A 20,946-nucleotide genomic window follows, 5' to 3' on the forward strand; every position below is an offset into this window, starting at 1 on the left:
ACAGCGGCCCTTTTCTGTGTCTAGAGACATTTGGAAGGATGTAGATCGATCCCTTGTGAACTTGAGCACCCGTTTCATTGTGCCACTTGTAGCTTCTGACAGGAGGGTTAGCATCACTGGAGCATTTCAGGGGGGTATTCCAGAAAGCAGGTTCAACAAACTCTGAGTCTATCCCTGAACTCTGAGTTGACTTACTCTGAGTCGGGAAACTCTGAATATCCGGTTCCAGAACAGCTGATCTGAGTTAGTTCAATCAACTCTGAGTATGTTAACCTCGAGTTACGCGCGTGCACAACAACTATAAAAAGCCATCATCAATGGAGCCCCGATACCACGAGTCACCATGACAACCGAGAACAAAAAAAGATCAACTTATTTCAGTGAGAAGGAGTTGGAGATCCTTATGCTGGCCTACGGAGAATATGAGCACATATTTCGCCGCAAATGCAACAGCAGCGAAGGAGAGAGAGACGGCATGGGAGAAAATTGCTGCCCGAGTCAACGCGTAAGTTCGAATGTACTATTCCATTGACGTAACAATTAACCGTAAGATCGTAGCATAGCCTATAGTTATGAATATAAGTAGGAATGAAATCTGAGTTTTTCATTTAGGTGCAATCCAACAGGAGAAATGAGGACTTGGAAGCAGCTCAAAATGAAACAAAAACATCGTTCAAAAAGGTACGGCATATTTTGCTAGGCTATGATTGCACCTCACTTTGATTTATTTTTATTAATTGACTTAGGCTATTAAACGTAAAGTAAATATTAATTCAGACTGCAAACATTGAGTTCTGCTCAGCCAACAGAAAGAAGGCAGAGGCCCGAAAAACGGGTGGAGGGCCACCTCCACCACCTCTGACAGAGGCTGAGGAGCTGGCTCTCAGCCAAAACAGGGGTCGCCCTGTGACTGAAGGCATCCCTGGGGGAAGCTCATCTGAGCCTGTCACCCCCCAGGACACAAGTGCCTACATCAGATGCAAGTATACACTTATGTCTTTTTTAAAAATAAAACTTACATATATATATATATATATATATATATATATAGCCTACTTTTTAACAAATATATATCCACCCACCCAACAGTTGTGGATGGTGTCATCTGCCTGGTTCAGCCTCCGACTGAAACAATCGTTAACCCTGCAGCTGTAAGTATTCCATACTCAGATCTTGCCTCAGATGGTAGTTCAAAGTATTCTGAAACAGTATCTTTTCCTGCATCACAGGAGGAGGAGGAGGAGGAGGAGGAGGAGGAGGAGGAGGTGGTGGAGGAGGATGATGATGATGAGGAAACGCTGTCTGCTGCCACAGGGAGAGATCCGGAGGGGCCTACTGAAGTGTGTCTTAATATTATGTATAGCTACTGGCAGTGCTCTACCCATTCATATTCATTTACATTCTTGAGTGGAATTTGGAGTTTGACATGTACACTGAAGTGATGAGCATAGATAATGGACAAACTAGTACATTCTTGTCCTTCAACAGAACATGGCTGGGCATCACCAAGAGGAGGGTCCATCAACTTCTAGAGCACAGCTTGACACAGTGAGATTTTCGGTCAATACCATGTTAAATCTGTATGTAGAACTGCAGGAATTAAATGTCGTCCATATGTTTCCCAGTTGCCGGTAAAAGAGTTGTACAGGGTGCACCTAATGAAAACCATTAAAAAAAACGAAAAAGAAATGGTGTACCTGGACCGGCAAATCAGAAAAACAGACTTGGAAATTCTATTACTTGAACGCCAGTTGAGCTGGGTGCATTGTCATGGTGAAACAGGTGAATATGTGAAATATGTTAATGGTTGGAACTATATTACAAATCCTGACTGTTGCTTTTGTACTTTTAGGGAATAAAGAAGAACCAAATCACATGTGAATTTGTCTTTTATTTTTAATCAAAAGTGGTTTCGGGCGATGAGGTCCCTTACTGCCCTTCCATCCTGAACATCTGCAGGGATGGGATGGTCATCCTCGGCGTCGTTGATTTGTACGGCAGGGTGTTGCTCTCCTCTAATAATTGCAATATTATGGAGAACAACACATGCCACAATGATGTCACATGCCCTCTCTGGGGTGACCCTGAGCTTACGCAGGCACTGGAACCGGGATTTGAGTATGCCTATGGTCATCTCAACCCGGGCTCTAGTCCTGCAGTGGGCCACATTAAAACGTTGTTGGGGCCCCGGCTCAGGGTCAGGGTAAGGGGTCAACAGAAAGGGCTGGCATGGATAGCCTCGATCCCCCAGCAGGTAGCCATCAAACTCTCCTGTAATTATAGAGGACACATTTGAGTGCATTTAGAAAGGGAGACAAAGAACATTTGTACAAAGCTTTAGCTTCCTTACCACGTGCAAATCTGTTGCTCAGACTACACTCCCGGTAGATCCGGGAATCATGAACTGAGCCAGGCCACTTAGCTTCTACATTTGTAATAAGAGAAGCTGCATCACATATGATCTTTACAGTGCAGAGAATGACATGAGTTAGTTGTATTGTAATGTATACATTTTCATGTACATATTTTTTAAGATGGTAGGTCACATACCTGGACATTGATGCTGTGAAAGGATTTTCGATTCACATAGTCCCCTTCATTTTGTGTAGGCGCGGTAATAGGGATTTGTGTCCCATCTATGCATCCTATCACATTTGGAAGGCCTGCAAAATGACAGCTAATTAAGCTACTGACCCCACTCTGAGGCCGCAGCAGAATGTAGGTCTATATCATAATTTAAAATAACAGAATATATGATTTCTACATCAGTCACAACCTGCAATCCTTTGGAATTCCTCTTTGATGGTGCGAACAGGTTTGTGTCCGGGGAACACCACCATCACTGGTAACAGGCGTTTCAGTGCGAGGGTTACCTTCCTCACAGCTCTACGCACTGTTGCCTTTCCGTAATGCTCTGCATCCCCGATGTTATAAAGAAAACTGCCGTTTGCAAAAAAACGTAGCGCTATGCATAAAGTTTGCTCTGATGTGAGTGCTCGTCCGCGGTGTGTGAGGTTGGTGATATATGGCCGGAGAAGGTTATTGAGATAAATGATACTGTTGGATGAAAAGCGGTAGCGTTCAAAAAGAAAATCCTCGGGAAATGATAAAACGTCTAATCTGGGTCGGAAGATTCTCTCACGACGTAATGCATTTCTAATCAATACGGCTTCGATGTCGATTGGATTTCTAATGAATGGGCAATCCATGTCTAACTGCTTTCTTCGTGTGGCTAGGCGACAGGTAGAAACTCTGGGTTTCTCATAGTAAACCTGCCAGCGAGCAGGTTATGTTCACAGAGTAAGTTACCGCAGTAACAGACCCAGAGTTTAAGTTACCTCTCTTTCTGGAACGGATAACTCAGAGTTTCCCTCATCTCAGGGTTAACAAACTCAGAGTTTTCACATAACCCGCTTTCTGGAATACCCCCCAGGTGGACAGTTTGTCCCTCCTTCACATCTGATTTGTACTCAACCTTCACATTCGCTGGGGCATCTGCATAGAAACATGTAGGTGTACATACTATATACTCCTGTGGTGCTCTTCACAGATACACTCTTTTGCATAGGATAGTTTAAATTGACACTTTCATATTATAATGGTGCCAAAAGAATCTGCAATATTCTGGAGACCTCAACAGTTGATGTGATTTCTGTCAGGACTAAAATGTCGCATTGACAGACCACTTGACCGACATTGCCATCCGTCGAGACACACATCGATCAGGCATAACATTATGACAACCTTCCTAATATTGTGTAGGTATCCCTTGTGCCCCCAAACCAGTTCTGACTTCTGAGGGTGTCCTGTGGTGTCTGGCAACAGAATGTTGTTAGTGGGGGCCTTTGTGTCCTATGGGTTGAGGAGAGGGGCCTCTGTGGATCAGGCTTGTTCCAGTGCATCCCACAGATAATTGATCACTTTAGGATCCAGAGAATTTGGAGGCCAGGTCAACACTATGTGCTGTTTTTCTTGTTTTCTGAGTTGTTCTAAACCGTTTTTGTGCGTGTCCCTGTGTCAGGCTGCATCCTGCTGGGGATGACTGCTGCCATCAAGAAGTGTCATTGCTGTAGGGTGGAGGGTTCCTGGTCTGGTCTAGGTGGGGGTTACTATCTAAGATTCACATGAATGACGGGTCCAAAAATTTCCCAGCAGAACATTGCATTGTCACAAGATGGTCAATGTTATTTACTTCACTTGTCACTGGTCATAATGTTGTGGCTGACTGGTGTATGACTGACTAACATGTTTAAAGGTAAAATTTCTAAGAAGATTTTACACAGGAGATAAATACTTGTTACAGGCATATAGGTTTGTGCGTTCAGTTAGTGGAACAGCTTCCACACTTGGGAAAACTAAATCATATAATTATATATACTACAAAGTGTTAACTCCCTTTGGCCTCATTTTAATCTCTGTTCTCTTTGTTTGCTTGTCTTTGCTCTGATTTGTTCTAATTACTTTCAGAATATTTGACAATTTTGACTTGTCTTTGATTTTATTTATATTATTTATATTCACTCGTCTTTAATCAATTTTTGTACATGTATGTCTGACAGTGCTGTGTATCTATTTCTTCATATGCTTTTTATTGTCTGTTTGAAACCATGAAGGTCACCGTGTCAGAAGCATCTGTTTTTATCATCACTACTTACATTTTACTCGAAGGACCTTGGATTGTGTCTGCAGCGGCTTTCCATTGTGCATTTGAACGCTGCATTGTAAAGACTTGTTGTGGTCAGCGCAGGTCGGACGAAATGTCAGAGTTGACGTCGCTTCCCACTGGCCGTCACTGAGCTCTTGTGAGTGAAAACGCTGCTCTCCAGAGTGACTCCAGTTGAAAACAGGAGGAGAGGTTGGGCAGGAGTAAAACACAGAGCAGGATGGAGACACACTCTGACCCTCACTTATCTCCTCAACCATAGACAAGTTGATGGGTTGTGATTCATCTGTTAACAAGAAAGATCACAATAGCTGTTGGCAAAGATCTGAAGTTGTATTGTAACTAATAGAGAACACTTGTCTACTGGATTGTTTTTTATGAAACTTTTAGTTCTGGCATTGCTTGTTAGCAAAGCTGATAAATTCACAAACCCTAGACTGGACTACAAACACCCTTTGTCGTGGAAAGATATTTCCTATATTATTTCCCTCAAAATAAAGATTAATTTAAAAATATAAGGCTGTTAGAACAGGAACATGACCTGTAACATGACCTATACACTGTAACTCTCTATACATGATGAAACAAAAGATTTTTATGTCTGATTTCATATAGGACAAACAGGAACCGTTACATTTTTTTTTCAATATGAAACATCTGTGTAAGGGAAACACTCTTTTGCAATCAAAGTTATTTAAAGAAAGAGGATATCAATCCATTATAATAGCATGAATGAGGAACTAGGTAACAGACTGTCACGAGAAAAAACCTAAATAACAATCGTTACCAGCACAGTTTGAAAACTTGTTGTTTTGTTTGTTTTTTTAGGTTGTGCTGTTACAAATTGAATTTGCCAAACAATGACATGTGAAATAATCCAGAGAATCAAACACTGTAGGATACCATGGATGAAAAGATGTGTTACTAGTGCCCATTAGTTCCTTTTTCTTTGGTAAGAAAGTAAGAAACTTAACTCGTGAGAGGAGTGAAGACTGATAAACTACAATTAAACAAATAAATGTCATGATAACAATACTGGAATTCAAGACAGAAATATAGGAATTACTGTCACAATATAGTTTTTACTGGAGGCTTTTTATTTCACTTACCAATCACTGAGATGGAAACTTTGTTTTGTATGTAGGAAAATCCGTCGTAGTCTTTCATTTCAATTCTGAAATGAAAAGGCCCTTGGTCACTGGACCGAATGTCATCAATCTTCAGAGAACAGTTCTTGTGACTGACATCTCCCAGCAGCGTTGTCCGATCCTGATAATTCTCCAAGATATTTTCCTTGTCTGGGTGATAGATAGAGCGATCTCTGTCGTCGTTCCAAATCCCAGTGTAACCAGAGATTTGTTTATTTTTTGGCTGTGGGTAATCAAATGAGCAGGGGATGATCACACATGACCCAAGGAGACCTTTAACTGAGGACGGCACCTTAGCTGTCCAAGATGAGCCATCGGTTTGAGTAACTGTAACACATTGAACAGTGAAATAGAATAAGCATGGAGTCAATGAATGAATGTAGTAAAGTACAAATTCACCTGAATATTAAATTATTTTGCAAACAAAAGAGACGCATGAAAAAGACAAAAACTGACTGTTTAATTCTCCTGTTTGTTTGATTGCAGCTGAATATTCACCATACAGGAGGTACCATACCTTGAATGCAAAGGCACACAGAAAACAGAGACCGTGTTAGAGCTTCCATCTCCACTGTCTTGTGTCAGGGTCAGACTTGAAAATAAAATGACAAATAGGCGTATGCTGCTGGCATTTCCCTGTGGTCGGAGAAGACTTGTTGAGTTTCCATTCCACTTTTAATCTAACCAGCAACCACTGTGATCACAGAAAACGAAACTTTTGTTTCATCAACCCTGTATTAGGGGATGTGTGATGCTGCGTTCTCAGACCATATGCCTGTTGTATTTGACATGCCTCTGCCTTGTCGTTTGGTTTAACCTCGCACTCCTGCACAGCTCTGTCGTGTTGTTAACTCCTCCACTGCCGCTCTGTTCTCAGCAGCCTTTAACTCAGCAATCAGACCAACCGAACATCTGGGCTCTAATTCAGATGTTGAAGCCTTATCCACTTATTTTTACCCATCCTGTAAGACCATATTAGATACTGTTGCTCCGTTAAAAACAGCTCTCAGGCGTGAGTGCAGGAGAGCTGAAAGGAAGGGGAAGAAGGACAAGCTACAGGTGTCCAGATGTTGAAAGACCGCTGGCGTTTTTAAAGGAGCTATGAAAGCTGCTAAGTCTAAGCATTTCTCAGACATCATTTCCTCTAACTGTCACAATCCTTGTGTTCTGTTTAAAACTGTAAACTCTGTTCTTAATGCCCCACAATCAACCCGTTTGGAGAACTCAACTGAAGTCTGTGAGAAGTTCTTAAGTTTTTTTTATTAATAAGGTCACAAACATTAGGGCCATCATTAGTCCTCTTCCTTATGACCCCTCCATATCTGCAACATGCTCTGCTGTTTTTGACCAGTTTGGGCTTGTCAGTATGGCTACTGTTGTTAAAACCCTCGATGCTCTCGTTACCTCCTGTGTGGTGGTGCCCTGTACGTTCACCCATCCTGGAGGACTGCTTTCAACCTCCAGACTCAGAGGGCTCTGGCATCGTAAAGACAATCGAGACCAACGGATATATTCCGACGATCAGACGAGGGTCTTGGACAACTTTAAAGGCCGAACACAGCTGCTGGGACGTCTGGGTGATGGCAACTGCACCTTGGAAATAACTGACATGAAAGATCATGACAATGGTCCTTTCTGTTTCCGGGTCGAACTAGTGCGTAAAGAGACCAATGAACCCACCCCTGACATGTTCTCCTTTGTTGAGGAATGTGTCGAGTTCAAAATGATCCGTATGTCACCAACTTTTCAAGTCTTCATTAATCTATATCAGTTTCCTGTTACATCAGTTTGTCTCTTACTTTCTTATTTTTTGCATTTATAGATGATCCTCCAAAACCTATTCTGACGCACTCAAAGGCAGCCATTCAAGGAAAACCCCATGCTATCATTTGTTCAGTCACCCATACTTGTCCCTCTCATCTGCCTAAACTCACATGGAGCCGGGGCACTGCAGAAGAAGTCACTGAGATTCATAAACAAAACCATGACGGAGTCTGGGAGGCAACGTCCACCTTAACGTTTATCGTAGAGGAGAAAGACGACTACACTGATGTCACCTGCACAGCTGAATATTATGGAAGGAAGACATCCTCCTCATCTGTGACACTCTATGTAAAACGTGAGATCTGTTGGCCTTGTTATTTAAAATTTGAGGATGTCCCTTATGTTGACACATACACTGCACTAGATGTGGTGTCTTATCCATGTGTACAATTTAAAGAGTGAATGGCTCTGCGATCCACTTTATCTATTTGCAGGTGGTGTAAACTACAACCACATCATAATTCCCGTCGCAGTGGGGATCAGCACTGCTGTGATCTTTGGACTCGTCTGTGTGTTCATGGTGAAAAAATACAAGTGAGACACTTCGTTGCAGTGATAAGTTACTATAAACACAAATGGTGTGTATTTTTTCCTCTTTCTATAACTTGCTTTTCTTTCTGCTTAAGGAAACGTATTGAAGAGCTCCAAAATCAAGAGGGCAGGTAAGTTGATAAACATTTTAGATCAAATTCAGTTTGTAGAGCTCTTCTGACAGTTCACTCATTGATTCATGGAGTCATTTTTGAAACCCGAAGAATGAGGACTAAGACGATACTGGCAAGGAAGAGCTCCCCCTTGAGCAGAATCCAACACATATCGGGGGGAACCATCTGTTTTAGGCTGGCCAAGTAGAAAAAGAGAAAAGAGAAGAGAGGAGAAAAGAGCAGCAGAATGAATGAGATGAATTCATACATGCATCTAAATAAAGCACATATACAGCATATAAACATGGTACAAGCAAGAGTACAAGATAGAGGTGATGCACGTTCAATGTTTTATCTCTTCTCCGTCCTCTGTTCTCTTGCCTGGTACCCAAAAATCACAATTTCTAAATCTTGAGGAGCAACTCTATAAGTGAGGATACACATGTGTTTCCTTTGTGGCTCCAGTGATACACACAAGTAGAATAATATGCACTTTTGTAAATGTAATAGAAAGTGAATATAGAAGTCGCCTCCTCCGGAAGCATCTCAAGTAGGAGGGACTAAGAGGCGCAGAAAGGGAGCAGAGTTTGTACAAATTGAGAAATGAGAAAAGGAGGGGATGATGATGTCTGTGTCTGGATATGTTTAACGGAGAGTGGCATCTGAGCCGTCGGCGTGTCTGTGTCAGTAATAATTAAGCCAAAATAAACAACACTGATGATTAATTTTCTCTCTTGTTTTCTAATACTGTGGTCCCATTATAGAGATTTCCCAACATGAAGGAAAAACAAAGTCAGCTGGACTTCCCTGAGGTTCTAACCAAACAAAACTGAATTACAGAGAATCAAAACAGACAGACTGGTGTTATTGTCAGTTCCACAATATGTTAATAAAAACATACAGAGGTGCAAATTAAAATGTTTTATGTATGTTTTCTAATTTTTTCAGGCAGTCCAATGACACCAAGACGAAGGAGCTCGAAGTCACAAGAGTCTGAATCCCGTATGTGCCTTTTAAAGTAGGAATCATATTAAAGGATGGAAAAAGCCACATGGCAGAGGATGGGGAATTTGTTTGACAAGCTTGCTTTTTAAATCAGTTCAGTTTAAATCAGCTTCACAAGGAAAAAATTCTTAAAAATAAGTTTTAATACATCTGTAAAATACATTTTAGTTAATAAGCATGTCATTATAATTTTTATGCTTCGTTTTCTCTGTTGATAATTATAGACAGTAATGGCAGGGTGAGCTGTCTTGCGTGAATGTGTGAACTTTGCCTATAACATTTCTGTGTTAATGCGCCTATACTACAAAAGAAACTCATTTACATTTACTAACTCTTATCTTTTCCTGTTGCCTGAACTGATTTATAAGTAATGTGAGTTCTTCTCTTTGTGCATTAAATTTTGACTTGTGCTCAGACTGTGATGATTTCTTCTTCATTAGTGGTGTGCGATACCGCTAGATTTGGTATCGATCCGATACCAAGTAAGTACAGGGACAGTATCGCCGATACCGATATCGATACTTTTTAATAATTAAGGTGGATGCATCGTCAATCGGAATCAATCTAAATCTGAATGAATTTTCATGACCTTTAAGTGTTTTTGTGATTTACCTTTTGGATTACTAATCAGTTAAAATCCTGTACAGAATTTGGGCAAAGCTTATAAGTAATTAGAAAGTACTTCATTATCACAATAAAAGTTTTTCTTCAGAAACAACACAAAATGATCACTTGAGGACAAACAAATTATGTTCAGAACATTCCTATACAATTATTAAACTGAATCTCTCTATTTATTTTACTTCTTTCTGGAAGTGAATGTGTTTAGGAAGTACAAGACAACATTTCTCCCTTTTGTGCACTTCTTTTTGGGGGTCTGAGGATTTTTCTCCTCCTCTCTCCGTTTCTGCATTTTTTTTTTCCATATGCGTATACAAGTTTGTTGTGTTACCACTGTATTTTACAGCCGTTTTACAAATAGTAAAACTTGCTATTGTTTCACTTTCGGCCTGAAAATACACTGCCTGGCCAAAAAAAAAAATAAATCACCACCTGGATTTAACTAACCAAAGAGGTACGAGACTCCTATTGGATAATTACTGCATGGGTGATTATCTTTCAGCTGACAACAAGTTATTTAACCCCAACTGATGCAATGAGTAGCTTCTCATTTCTCAACCATGTGGAAAGATACATCCTCTGTTTGAGATGGGTCAAATCATTGGCATGCATCAAGCAGAGAAAATATCTAAGGAGATTGCAGAAACTACTAAAACTGGGTTAAGAACTGTCCAATGCATTATTAAAAACTGGAAGGATAATGGGGAACCATCGGCTTTGAGGAAGAAATGAGGTCGGAAAAAAATCCTGATTGATTGTGATCAGCAATCGCTCATACATTTGGTGAAATCAAATCGAAGAAAAACAACAGTAGAACTCAGGACTATGTTTAATAGTGAAAGTAAGAGCATTTCCACACGTACAATGTGAAGGGAGCTCAAGGGATTGGGACTGAACAGCTGTGACTGAAAAGGCTTCAATTTGCCAGGGAGCATAAAGATTGGACTCTGGAGCAGTGGAAGAAGGTCATGTGGTCTGATGAGTCCAGATTTACCCTGTTCCAGAGTGATGGGGGCATCAGGGTAAGACGAGAGGCAGATGAAGTGATGCACCCATCATGCCTGGTGCCTACTGTACAAGCCTGTGGGGGCAGTTCTATGATCTGGGGTTGCTGCAGTTGGTCAGGTCTAGGTTCAGCAACATTATGTGTCCAAAGAATGAGGTCAGCTGACTACCTGAATATACTGAATGACCAGGTTATTCCATCAATGGATTTTTCCCCTTATGGCACGGGCATATTCCATGATGACAATGCCAGGATTCATGGATTCATAAATCCTGTGACATTGCAGAATCTTATCTAAACAATGCCACAGTGAATGAGTGCTGTAATCAAAGTTGAAGGCGGTCCAATGACCTTTTCTTGGTGGCAACTTTTTTTTTGGCCAGGCAGTGTATAAGCCATTCTCCTGCTCCGTCTCTGCGCTGTGTGTAATGCGCTGCTGCTGGCCGGGCCTGGCTGGTAGTGGTGGGCGGTGCTTGGTTATCTGGCGCCGAGGAGTCACATGATGGTACATGTACAACAAACGCACGAGAGGGGGAGCAAAGTGAGCCTGGTCTACTCTGTGACATCAGCAGCATTTAGACAAACACAGTCAGGTCGCCTCTTTAATGAAACAAGAGAGAAACTGAAACTTAAGTATCGATCTCATTACTTTTTTTAAATCGACCAATATCGATCTGTATCGATACCAACGTTGGTATCGATATTATCGATATTTGTCTCGAGCCGCCCACCACCAATGTGCTCAGGGGTGGCCTTTCTAACATTCATTGTTCGTTAATCTGAGAGGTGCAATTTAACACTGTTTAACTGTGACCTCTTACTGTGCTCTAGTGTGACAATCATTCATTCATTCATTCATTCATTTTCTATTCCCGGTTATTCCTGTTAAGGGTCACGGGGGTCTGCTGGAGCCTATCCCAGCTGTCATCGGGCGAGAGGCAGGGGTACACCCTGGACAGGTCGCCAGTCCATCGCAGGGCTAACACAGAGACAGACAACCATTCACACTCACATGCACACCTACGGGCAATTTAGAATCACCAATTAACCTAATGAGCATGTCTTTGGATGGTGGGAGGAAGCTGGAGTACCAGGAGAGAACCCACGCAGACACAGGGAGAACATGCAAACTCCACACAGAAAGGCCAGCCGGCCCATGGATTTGAACCGGTGACCTTCTTGCTGTGAGGCATCAGTGCCACCTCGCCACTGTGCCGCCCTAGTGTGACAATCAACATGTCTAATCCACGTGGGGACATGTGGCAGTGATGTATTTTCTTATGTCAGGTTTTCCTGCTGAAGTTCTAGGCCTGAATTTGAGCTGATCAGAATCTTCCACTTTGTTTTATTTTTATTTTTTTCAAGTCCCATGCTTCTAAGCATTTTCAGTATTTTTTTTTTTTCTTGAATTACAAAAAAATTCTCTTTTGCAGTATTTTAAAATAACATTACACACTCAAATTAGTACAGATAATTTTGTCATAGCCCTGCGATGGACTGGCGACCTGTCCAGGGTGTACCCCACCTCTCGCCCGATGACAGCTGTGATAGGCTCCAGCAGACCCCCGCAACCTTTAACAGGAATAAGCGGGTATAGAAGATGAATGAATGAATGAATAATTTTGTCATAAATTAACCTTGAAAATACAGACTTAAGGAAGTACAATTAAAGACATAGTTTTTTTTTATTTCAAAATAAAACTGCATGGCCAAAAAGACAGAAACACCAAAACGCAATAATATGACAGAGAGCGCTTTGCTTTCCCAAAACTACAGCTGCTGGTGTTTAGCAGTCAGTTGCTTGGTGGAGTAGTTCCTCCATGAGAAAACACAGAGGCAAATAACATAATAGTTATGTAATGTCATCAAGTTAGGGATGTTTGTAGAAACTCCCCCCTGTGGAGAATGGGGCAATCACACACTGAAGAAGAAATCACCACAGTCTGAGCACAAGTCAAAATTTAATGCACAAAGAGAAGAACTCACATAACAGGCAACAGGAAAAGATAAGAGTTAGTAAATGTAAATGAGTTTCTTTTGTAGTATAGGCTTATTAATACAGAAACGTTATGGGCAGAGATCACACATTCACGCAAGACAGCTCACGCTGCCATCATTGTCTATAATTATCAACAAAGAAAACAAAGCATGAAGATTATAATTACATGCTTATTAACTAAAATGTATTTTACAGATGTATTAAAACTTATTTTTAAAATTTTTATCTTGTTTTTTTTTTCCTCGCTGAAGCTGATTTAAACTGAACTGATTTAAAAAGCAAGCTTGTCAAACAAATTACTTAAAAAAAAAAAAATCCCCATCCTCTGCCATGTGGCTTTTTCCATCCTTTAATATGATTCCCACTTTAAAAGGCACATACAGGATTCAGGCATTTGTGACTTTGAGCTCCTTCTTCTTGGTGTCACTGGACTGCCTGAAAAAATGAGAAAACACAGATAAAACATTTTAATTTGCACCGTAATATACAATATGAACAGTATGTCATACTTGTAGTTTTCTCCTATCTCTGCAGCTGTGCAGGTCCTCTTAGACCATAATAGTTTTGTATGTTAAGAAATGCATCCCTTTTACACTTAACTTGTCATCTGTATCTGGATAGCTTTTCTGTAGAGAACATCAATAATGCACGTCAGTGGTGACTGAAGGTGGATACAGAACACTTTGTAACAAGACGTTAATTTGCTTAAACAAGGGTAAACTCAACTTGTAAAGTCTGTCTGTTTAGATTCTCTGTAATTCAAGGTTCTTTGGTTAGAACTGAGAAGTGAAACGTTTCAGAGAAACCTCAGGCAAGCTGACTTTGCTGACTTTGTTTTTTCCTTCATGTTGGGAAATCTCTATAATGGGACCACAGTATTAGAAAACAAGAAAAAAAAAATCATCAGCGTTGTTTGTTTTGGTGTCACTGGACTGCCTGAAAAAATTGTCTTCGGGTCAATTTGACCCGATTTCAAAATGTAAACTGTCATAACTTTGGTTTTCTTCCATATAATTGCCTGAAAAATACATGGATGGCCCCCTGCTATGGTCTTTATAGCTCCAATTAATTATGACTATATTTGTTAAATTATGTGTGTTTTATCAAAATTTATAACACCGGTTGTCTTCCCAGGTCAATTTGACGCGGTCATATTTAGTGGTGCAATGGGTCACACTATTGTGGTTTTCAGCACAATTAACACACACACAAACATATACAACCACCCACACACACACACCCATTCACACAGCCACCCTCACACCCCCACCCCCGCACATACACACATACACACACAAAAACACACACACACGCATTCACGTACACACGAACCCCTACACACATGTATACACACACACACGCGCCCACACACACTCCCAAACATGCACACACACCCACACACCCCACAAAACCAAAATCACACACATATACACATACACACACATGTATCAACACACGCACGCACACACACAGACACATACACACATGCAGTGTAATATTTCCAGTCTCTGATGTGCATTCGGCCTCCAGACAACACAAACTGTCAAAGCAAAACATTTGTGAACATGTTAATTTCACACCTGTGATATGTCTTTCTCTAATTCTGGACAAGATAACTATAAACAACAAACTGAGATTATAAATACACTATAATTGCAGTGTATTTCTGTGTTTATTATTTTATAAAGAATATCAAAGAAAGAGTTTTTAAAATAACTGCTGAACTTTGCAAATTGTATTTCTTTATTCTCTTATTTATGAAAACAAGTGCATCAGTTAATTTTGACCTTGGGGTATCCTGACTAATGGTTTACATATACTAATCAGTAGTTATGCCAAATAACTAATAATGTCTTCTATATTAGGTTCATTTTCATAAAACATGTCTTAAAGAAGTTTAAAATGTGTGGCAATGACTTGTCATGAAGTAGGCCAAAAAATATGTAACACAGAATGGTGTCATCATTTCACACATTTACATTGAAACCAGCTGAAAAAGCCTGGGTCAAATTGACCCGGGAGGACAACAGGTGTGACTATTTGCTGCCATTAAAAAAATCAAAAAGGTTTCAAAACAATATCCTGCCTGAACATTGACATATACCAGCCTGTGATAATGGATCAACACATATGCCTTTAATCATAAGCATAGTGAAAATAATTCAGAATTTCAGTTTTTTTTTTTACTCAAAAACGAGTTGTACTTTTTTGTAAATTAGGTGTATGGTACCATAAACTACAAAACTAAATAAAAAATGTATGTTAATGTGTTGGAAACAAGTTCAATTAAAAGGTGAAACAAAACCTTTTTTAAAAAAATGTATACATCATGTTTTATAAGCAGTCGAAACAGCCCGGGTCAAATTGACCCGGGAGGACAAAAGGACAAATAGGAGGGTTAATTAGGAGGGTTAATTATTACTGACACAGACACACCGACGGCACAGATGCCACTCTCCGTTAAACATATCCAGACACTCCTTTTCTCATTTCTCACTTTGTACAAACTCTGCTCCCTTTCTGCACCTGTTAGTCCCTCCTACTTGAGATGCACGCGGAGGAGGCGAGGAAGAGAAGCAAGGAGAGAGGCGTCAAAGAGACAGGAGTTAAACCAAATGAGACATCTTTGCTTTGGAGATGTTTTAAAACAACCTTAGTTAAACGTGACTTGTGGCGAAGTGGAATCATTTGTCCGTGGTCTTATGATGTCTGTCACGTGACAACTTCTCTATTCACTTTCTATTACATTTACAACAGTGCATAATATTCTACTTGTGTGTATCACTGGAGCCACAAAGGAAACACATGTGTATCCTCACTTATACAGTAGCTCCTCAAGATTTAGAAATTGTGATTTTTGGGTAACAGGCAAGAGGACAGAGGACAAAACAGTGAACATGCATCACCTCTATCTTGTACTCTTGCTTGTACCATGTTTATATGCTGTATATGTGCTTTATTTAGATGCATGTATGAATTCATCATTCATTCTGCTGCTCTTTTCTCCTCTCTTCACTTTTCTCTTCTTCTACTTGGCCAGCCTAAAACAGATGGTTCCCCCTGATATGTGTTGGGTTCTGCTCAAGGGGGAGCTCTTGCTTGTCACTATCATCTTAGTGTTTGCTCTTGGGGTTTCAGGCTCTGGGTTCAATCAAGGGACAATTTGAATGGTTCTTAACGCAATATGAATAAAATAGAAATTTACTGACTGAGATGAGGATGAAAAGAGGTGTGAGTGGGGTCAACAAAAAGAAAAAAAAAAAAAAAGAAAAAAAAAGAAAAAATTGTGGTCTCACGTATTTTAGCGAAACTCGTTTCTTCACTTCCCATCTTTAGAATCTGGCCCTGGTCCTACAGTGGAAAAGAAGAACAGAAAATAAGACGTTGCCTTACATATAAATAGAAACAAAGATGTTATCAAAACCAGCTGCAAAACTAAGCGTGATACTACTGCAGAAGGTTGTCAAATTACTGTGAAAGCAATGGTGCATTGGTGTATGAATCAGAAGTCACTAAATATAGAAAGATAAAGACTTTAAGACCTCTTGTTCTTAATCAGAATGTTTTACAGTAACTGGATCAGAAGATATGTATTTTTAGACATTCTCGGGACAGAACATAATCATCGTAACCAGCCCAAAGAAATGCACAGCTTTTCTTACCTTTGTGACAGTCTGTGAAGGCGGTTCAACATGCTGGGACAGATGAAAAAATGACTCCATGAATCCATGAGTGAACTGTCAGAAGAACTCTACAAACTGAATTTGATATGAAATGTTTATCAACTTACCTGCCCTCTTGATTTTGGAGCTCTGCAATACGTTTCCTTAAGCAGAAAGAAAAACAAATTACAGAAAGAGGAAAAAACACACACCATTTGTGTTTATAGTAACTTATCACTGCAATGAAGTGCCTCACTTGTATTTCTTTGCCATGAACACACAGAGGAGTCCAAATATCACAGCAGTGCTGATCCCCACTGCAGCGGGAATGATGATGTGGTTGTAGTTTTCACTACCTGCAAATGAAGAAAATTTAGATTGGAGATTGCATTATTCTTTTATATTGCATAACAAACAAAAAGGGAGAGAAAAGATCTCACGTTTTACGAAGAGTTTCACAGATGAGGAGGATGTCTTCCTTCCATAATATTCAGCTGTGCACTTGACATCAGAGTGGTCGTCTTTCTCCTCTACGATAAACGTTAAGGTGGACGTTGCCTCCCAGACTCCGCCATGGTTTTGTTTATGAATCTCAGTGACTTCTTCTTCAGTGCCTCGGCTCCATGTGAGTTTAGGCAGATGAGAGGGACAAGTATGGGTGACTGAGCAAATGATAGTGTAGGGTTTTCCTTCAACGGCTGTCTTTGATGGCGTCAGAATAGGTTCTGGAGGAGCATCTATAAATGAAAAAAGGAAAGAAGAAAGTAAGAGACAAACTGATCTAACAGGAAACTGGTATTGATTAATGAAGACTTGAAATGTTGGTGACATACGGATCATTTTGAACTCGACACATTCCTCAACAAAAGAGAACATGTCAGGGGTGGGTTCATTGGTCTCTTTACGCACTAGTTCGACCCGGAAACAGAAAGGACCATTGTCATGATCTTTCATGTCAGTTATTTCCAAGGTGCAGTTGTCATCACCCAGACGTCCCAACAGCTGTGTTCGGCGTTTAAAGTTGTCCAAGACCCTCGTCTGATCCTCGTGATAGATGAATTGTTCTTTATTTTCTTTACGATGCCAGAGCCCTCTGAGTCTGGAGGTTGAAAGCAGTCCTCCAGGATGGGTGAATGTACAGGGCACCACCACACAGGAGGTAACGAGAGCATCGAGGGTTTTAACAACAGTAGCCTTCCATTCATCACTAAACACAGGACTGCAAATACCTGAAAGGAACATTTGGGAGTGACATGGAAAGAATTACTTGCATGGCATGTCGTTAATTTTAGTTTACTGTGTGTGTGAAGTGATTGAAAGAAGTAAGATGTGACTCATCATGTTACCTGTCAAAAGCAGAGTGAATATTAGCATCTTTGTCTCCGTGTCCATGCTTCTCTGTCTGAAGATGTCTTGGTGTAAAACACTGAGGGACGTCTACGAAAAAAAAAAAAAAAAAAAAAAACGTGTCTTATGCAACTATTTAAAAAGTTAAAAATGAATAGTTTACAAAGTCAAGTGGGGAATGACTCTCTGGGCCTAGCCCATCCAACACTCATCAAACACAATAGACATTTGTTTACCTATAGGCCAACCTTCCTCAAGGACACAACAGTTTAATCAAAGTATATAGTCTTATACATCATCAGTGGTAATGTTATAGACACATACACACTGACAGTGTTGCATAGCATGTAACAGCAGCAGCATATTCCCATGCATCATTACTTAGAGTTGCCAAATATTACGCCAAATAAGCTTGGCGTATGAAAAATGGGGCAAAGTCTGAACATAATGCATTTCAGCACCAACAATTATCCATAAACATCATAGAGCCCCAAAGACACCATGCACATGCCTTTGTTGACAAGTTTTGCAAGTGTAAATAACACAGGAGCCATCAAATTGAGTCCAGAACACAGCCGTGAGAATATTTTTATTTTACCTGTTGATTCTGATCTGTTTCTGTCCTGTCAAGTTATTATTCCTTTTTTAATTTGCAGAAAGTAGCCTCATTACAGTGCTGTCCTGATACAGCCAGAGAAATGGTGGGCATACTGAGTGAGTACATGATCTCACCAATCATTAAAGTAACAATGAAAACACATTTTTATGGTATCTTAAGTTTCCTGGGTCAGATTTAAGTTACCATTACGCATGTATTTTCAGTGTTTAGGAAATTGTTAGGTAAAATAAAAGCAGAGCTAATAGTTGCAATCTGGCATTTGCATAAGCAGAATTGTTTTATTTTTAGCGGTGCTGTAGTCAGACAATTGAGTCAATATCCATTAACTGCTGGTCACCTAATGATCAGGTAGCAGAAGAAGCTTCTGATTGGGTGAGTTAGTTCAGCTACAGTAAGCTGAAGCTGAAAGATCTAAGAGAAACATTTCCCTCCTTTTTTTATCTTTTCAATGATGGAACTTAAGAAAAAGTGACGACTGGTGTAATGGGTCGACAAACAATTAGAATGAGAGATAAATCTATCCTGTGTGGGCCCTTATTCAGGTCTGAAGTAAAAGTAACAACACAATTCAAAACAACTTGATATGCTACTGTTATCAGCAAAATGTACTTGACATAAATAAAAAAGTAGCTGTCAGATGTCAATATCACTAAGTAATAGTCAAAGTAGAACATAGAATAAAATTAAAATACTTGAGTACTATACTTGAGTTATTTTACATCTTTGTCATTAACTATAGGACTAAGTATCAACTTCCAAAAGAAGGAATATGCTGATGTATTCAGTGTAATTATAATTTTGCATTGTTAGAATCCTACCTTGTTTTGCTGCTGTCTGGTTGACCACAGTTTGTGTCTGCAGAACACACTCCCCTCCTCTCTGATTGTCTTTCAGTTTTTTGTCAACATCAAATCCCCCTGAGACCACCCACTTGCCTTTAATCCCCTCTAGTCCCACCCACATCACACATGTCTGCATCTCTCTCACAGTCGTTACACCCTTCCCCTTGTCATTATTAGAACTTATCTGTATGTTCGATGAGCAGGGAGCACTATTAAGTTCAAGTTCTGCATGCATGTTTTCTTCAGTCCCCAAAGTGAATCTACATCAGACTTGATCATCCATTCTTTCATGCTCAGCTGAGCAACAGCACTGAGATCTAAACATATTGATTTAGTTGTAAAACACTGAGCAGTGACTTGAACCATTTATTTACATTGATAAACTTGTGTATTCATTTTTGCAGCTGCTGTCAGGCTGTGCCGTGGCCCAGCTCAACACTGAGGGGATCTCCAAATGGGAGTTGACTGAAATTTAACCTGAAAAAATCTGAAGCACTGATTTATGCAAATTGGGAGTAACCAGTCTTAGATGTTGAGTCTTGAACATCAGCATATAACTTTATCTGATCCATTTCATATTTTATTTCATTGTTCTATGCGCTTGGCTTAAGTTATTAAAGTTGGACTGTATGTAGGAATGAATGTGGGTGTCTCCCTGGTGTGTCGGTCAGAACACAGGAAACTGGAATAATGCAAATCGAGGATTACTTGAAGTCAAAGGATACATTACAGCACAGCAAAGCACAAAGGGGAAAGCCTACTGGGAGCAGGCTTGGTGGTACAGCCTCAGAGCAGCATGAAGGAAGGACCTGCAGTAACGCTCCTTCACACAGTGTGGGTGAAGCACTTACCATCATTGACGACAGCTTTGTTTCCACCCGGCACCTTCACAGGCTCAAGAGGGCAGCCCAGAGCAGAGCCAGCCGTCTTCACCAATCTGTTCAGTCTCTTCTCGTCTGCCGCTGAAATGCTGCTGCTCCAGCAGGCCACTCCACAGAAGACGGCTGAAGCCACCATCTAGTTCTTTTTGAGGAGAATAATATGGCGGCAGAGAGAGCTTAATGCACTTCAACAGAAAACACACACAAATAAAAAAAACAACAAAAAAAAAACAAACAGGCAAATTAAGAACAAGAATGAATTTCATCACTTTTTATGGGTCCCTTGGAAACATTTCCATTATCTTTTGCAGCACACGTGTTGTCAAATTGTCTAAGTCTAAGCACAAATTAAATTTGAACTTGAAATTTGAAGGGCTCACATCACTCATGCATCTCTTCAGACAACAGGAAAAGGAGGGTGTTGAAGTAAAAGTTTTTTGTTTTTTTTTCCTATCGCAATGGAAACTGCTAAGGTTTATAAATATCTATTTGTGGTCACTGGCAGAAATTAAATGCATTCAGACAAGACCGCACAGTACTTACCATCATCGGCTATTATAATCACCACAAAGACCATACACTGCGTCACGACGGGCAATGGAGAATAAAGTTTTTTTTCTTCTTTATTTTTTCTCTCATCAGATTTCTTGGAATGAGAAACCTTCTCAGAATGCATATACTGCAT

The 20,946-nt window shown here is 40.2% G+C and overlaps 3 protein-coding genes across 5 annotated transcripts; 1 reads left to right on the top strand and 2 right to left on the bottom strand.

Annotated features, from left to right (window-relative positions):
• Positions 1-1,279: 1,279 nt before the first annotated feature.
• Positions 1,280-5,960, bottom strand: LOC311497292 (putative nuclease HARBI1). The gene is made up of 5 exons (XM_084557540.1): positions 5,773-5,960; positions 4,656-4,949; positions 2,551-2,663; positions 2,351-2,462; positions 1,280-2,271 (listed from the first exon to the last, which is right to left on the bottom strand). The coding sequence occupies exons 1-5, from the start codon at positions 5,828-5,830 to the stop codon at positions 1,901-1,903; spliced, it is 948 nt and encodes a 315-aa protein (XP_084413666.1). The 5' UTR covers positions 5,831-5,960; the 3' UTR covers positions 1,280-1,900.
• Positions 5,961-7,177: 1,217 nt separating this feature from the next.
• LOC311497585 (sialic acid-binding Ig-like lectin 13) lies at positions 7,178-8,285 on the top strand (the record flags this gene model as incomplete). The annotated part of the gene is made up of 3 exons (XM_084557896.1): positions 7,178-7,541; positions 7,634-7,930; positions 8,070-8,285. 3 exons carry the CDS (start codon positions 7,178-7,180, stop codon positions 8,171-8,173), a joined length of 765 nt encoding a protein of 254 aa, XP_084414022.1. The 3' UTR covers positions 8,174-8,285.
• A 4,368-nt stretch (positions 8,286-12,653) lies between these two features.
• Positions 12,654-20,407, bottom strand: LOC311496711 (myelin-associated glycoprotein-like). Of its 3 annotated transcripts, XM_084556669.1 has the most exons (9): positions 20,232-20,407; positions 17,919-18,009; positions 17,406-17,801; positions 17,013-17,309; positions 16,829-16,928; positions 16,701-16,736; positions 16,573-16,605; positions 16,207-16,261; positions 12,654-13,345 (listed from the first exon to the last, which is right to left on the bottom strand). In XM_084556669.1, the coding sequence occupies exons 1-8, from the start codon at positions 20,235-20,237 to the stop codon at positions 16,243-16,245; spliced, it is 978 nt and encodes a 325-aa protein (XP_084412795.1). In that variant the 5' UTR covers positions 20,238-20,407; the 3' UTR covers positions 12,654-13,345; positions 16,207-16,242. The 3 variants fall into 3 exon arrangements, with proteins under 3 accessions (XP_084412795.1, XP_084412794.1, XP_084412796.1); XM_084556668.1 differs by having other exon boundaries at positions 17,013-17,801; XM_084556670.1 differs by lacking the exons at positions 12,654-13,345; positions 16,207-16,261; positions 16,573-16,605; positions 16,701-16,736 and having other exon boundaries at positions 16,828-16,924; positions 17,013-17,801.
• Positions 20,408-20,946: the final 539 nt, after the last annotated feature.

The sequence above is a fragment of the Chelon labrosus genome (genome assembly GCF_963514085.1).
Source record: "Chelon labrosus genome assembly, chromosome: 12".
Lineage (NCBI taxonomy): Eukaryota > Metazoa > Chordata > Actinopteri > Mugiliformes > Mugilidae > Chelon > Chelon labrosus.

Coding starts and splice junctions, on each gene's coding strand:
- LOC311497292 (XM_084557540.1), bottom strand. CDS start 5,830: ATGAAAGACTACGACGGATTTTCCTACATACAAAACAAAGTTTCCATC. Junction 4,950..5,772: donor AGTTTCCATCTCAGTGATTG/GTAAGTGAAATA, acceptor TCTTGTTAACAG/ATGAATCACAACCCATCAAC. Junction 2,463..2,550: donor TTCACAGCATCAATGTCCAG/GTATGTGACCTA, acceptor TGCACTGTAAAG/ATCATATGTGATGCAGCTTC.
- LOC311496711 (XM_084556668.1), bottom strand. Junction 17,802..17,918: donor ATTCACTCTGCTTTTGACAG/GTAACATGATGA, acceptor TGTTCCTTTCAG/GTATTTGCAGTCCTGTGTTT. Junction 16,737..16,828: donor TTCATGGCAAAGAAATACAA/GTGAGGCACTTC, acceptor TTTCTGCTTAAG/GAAACGTATTGCAGAGCTCC.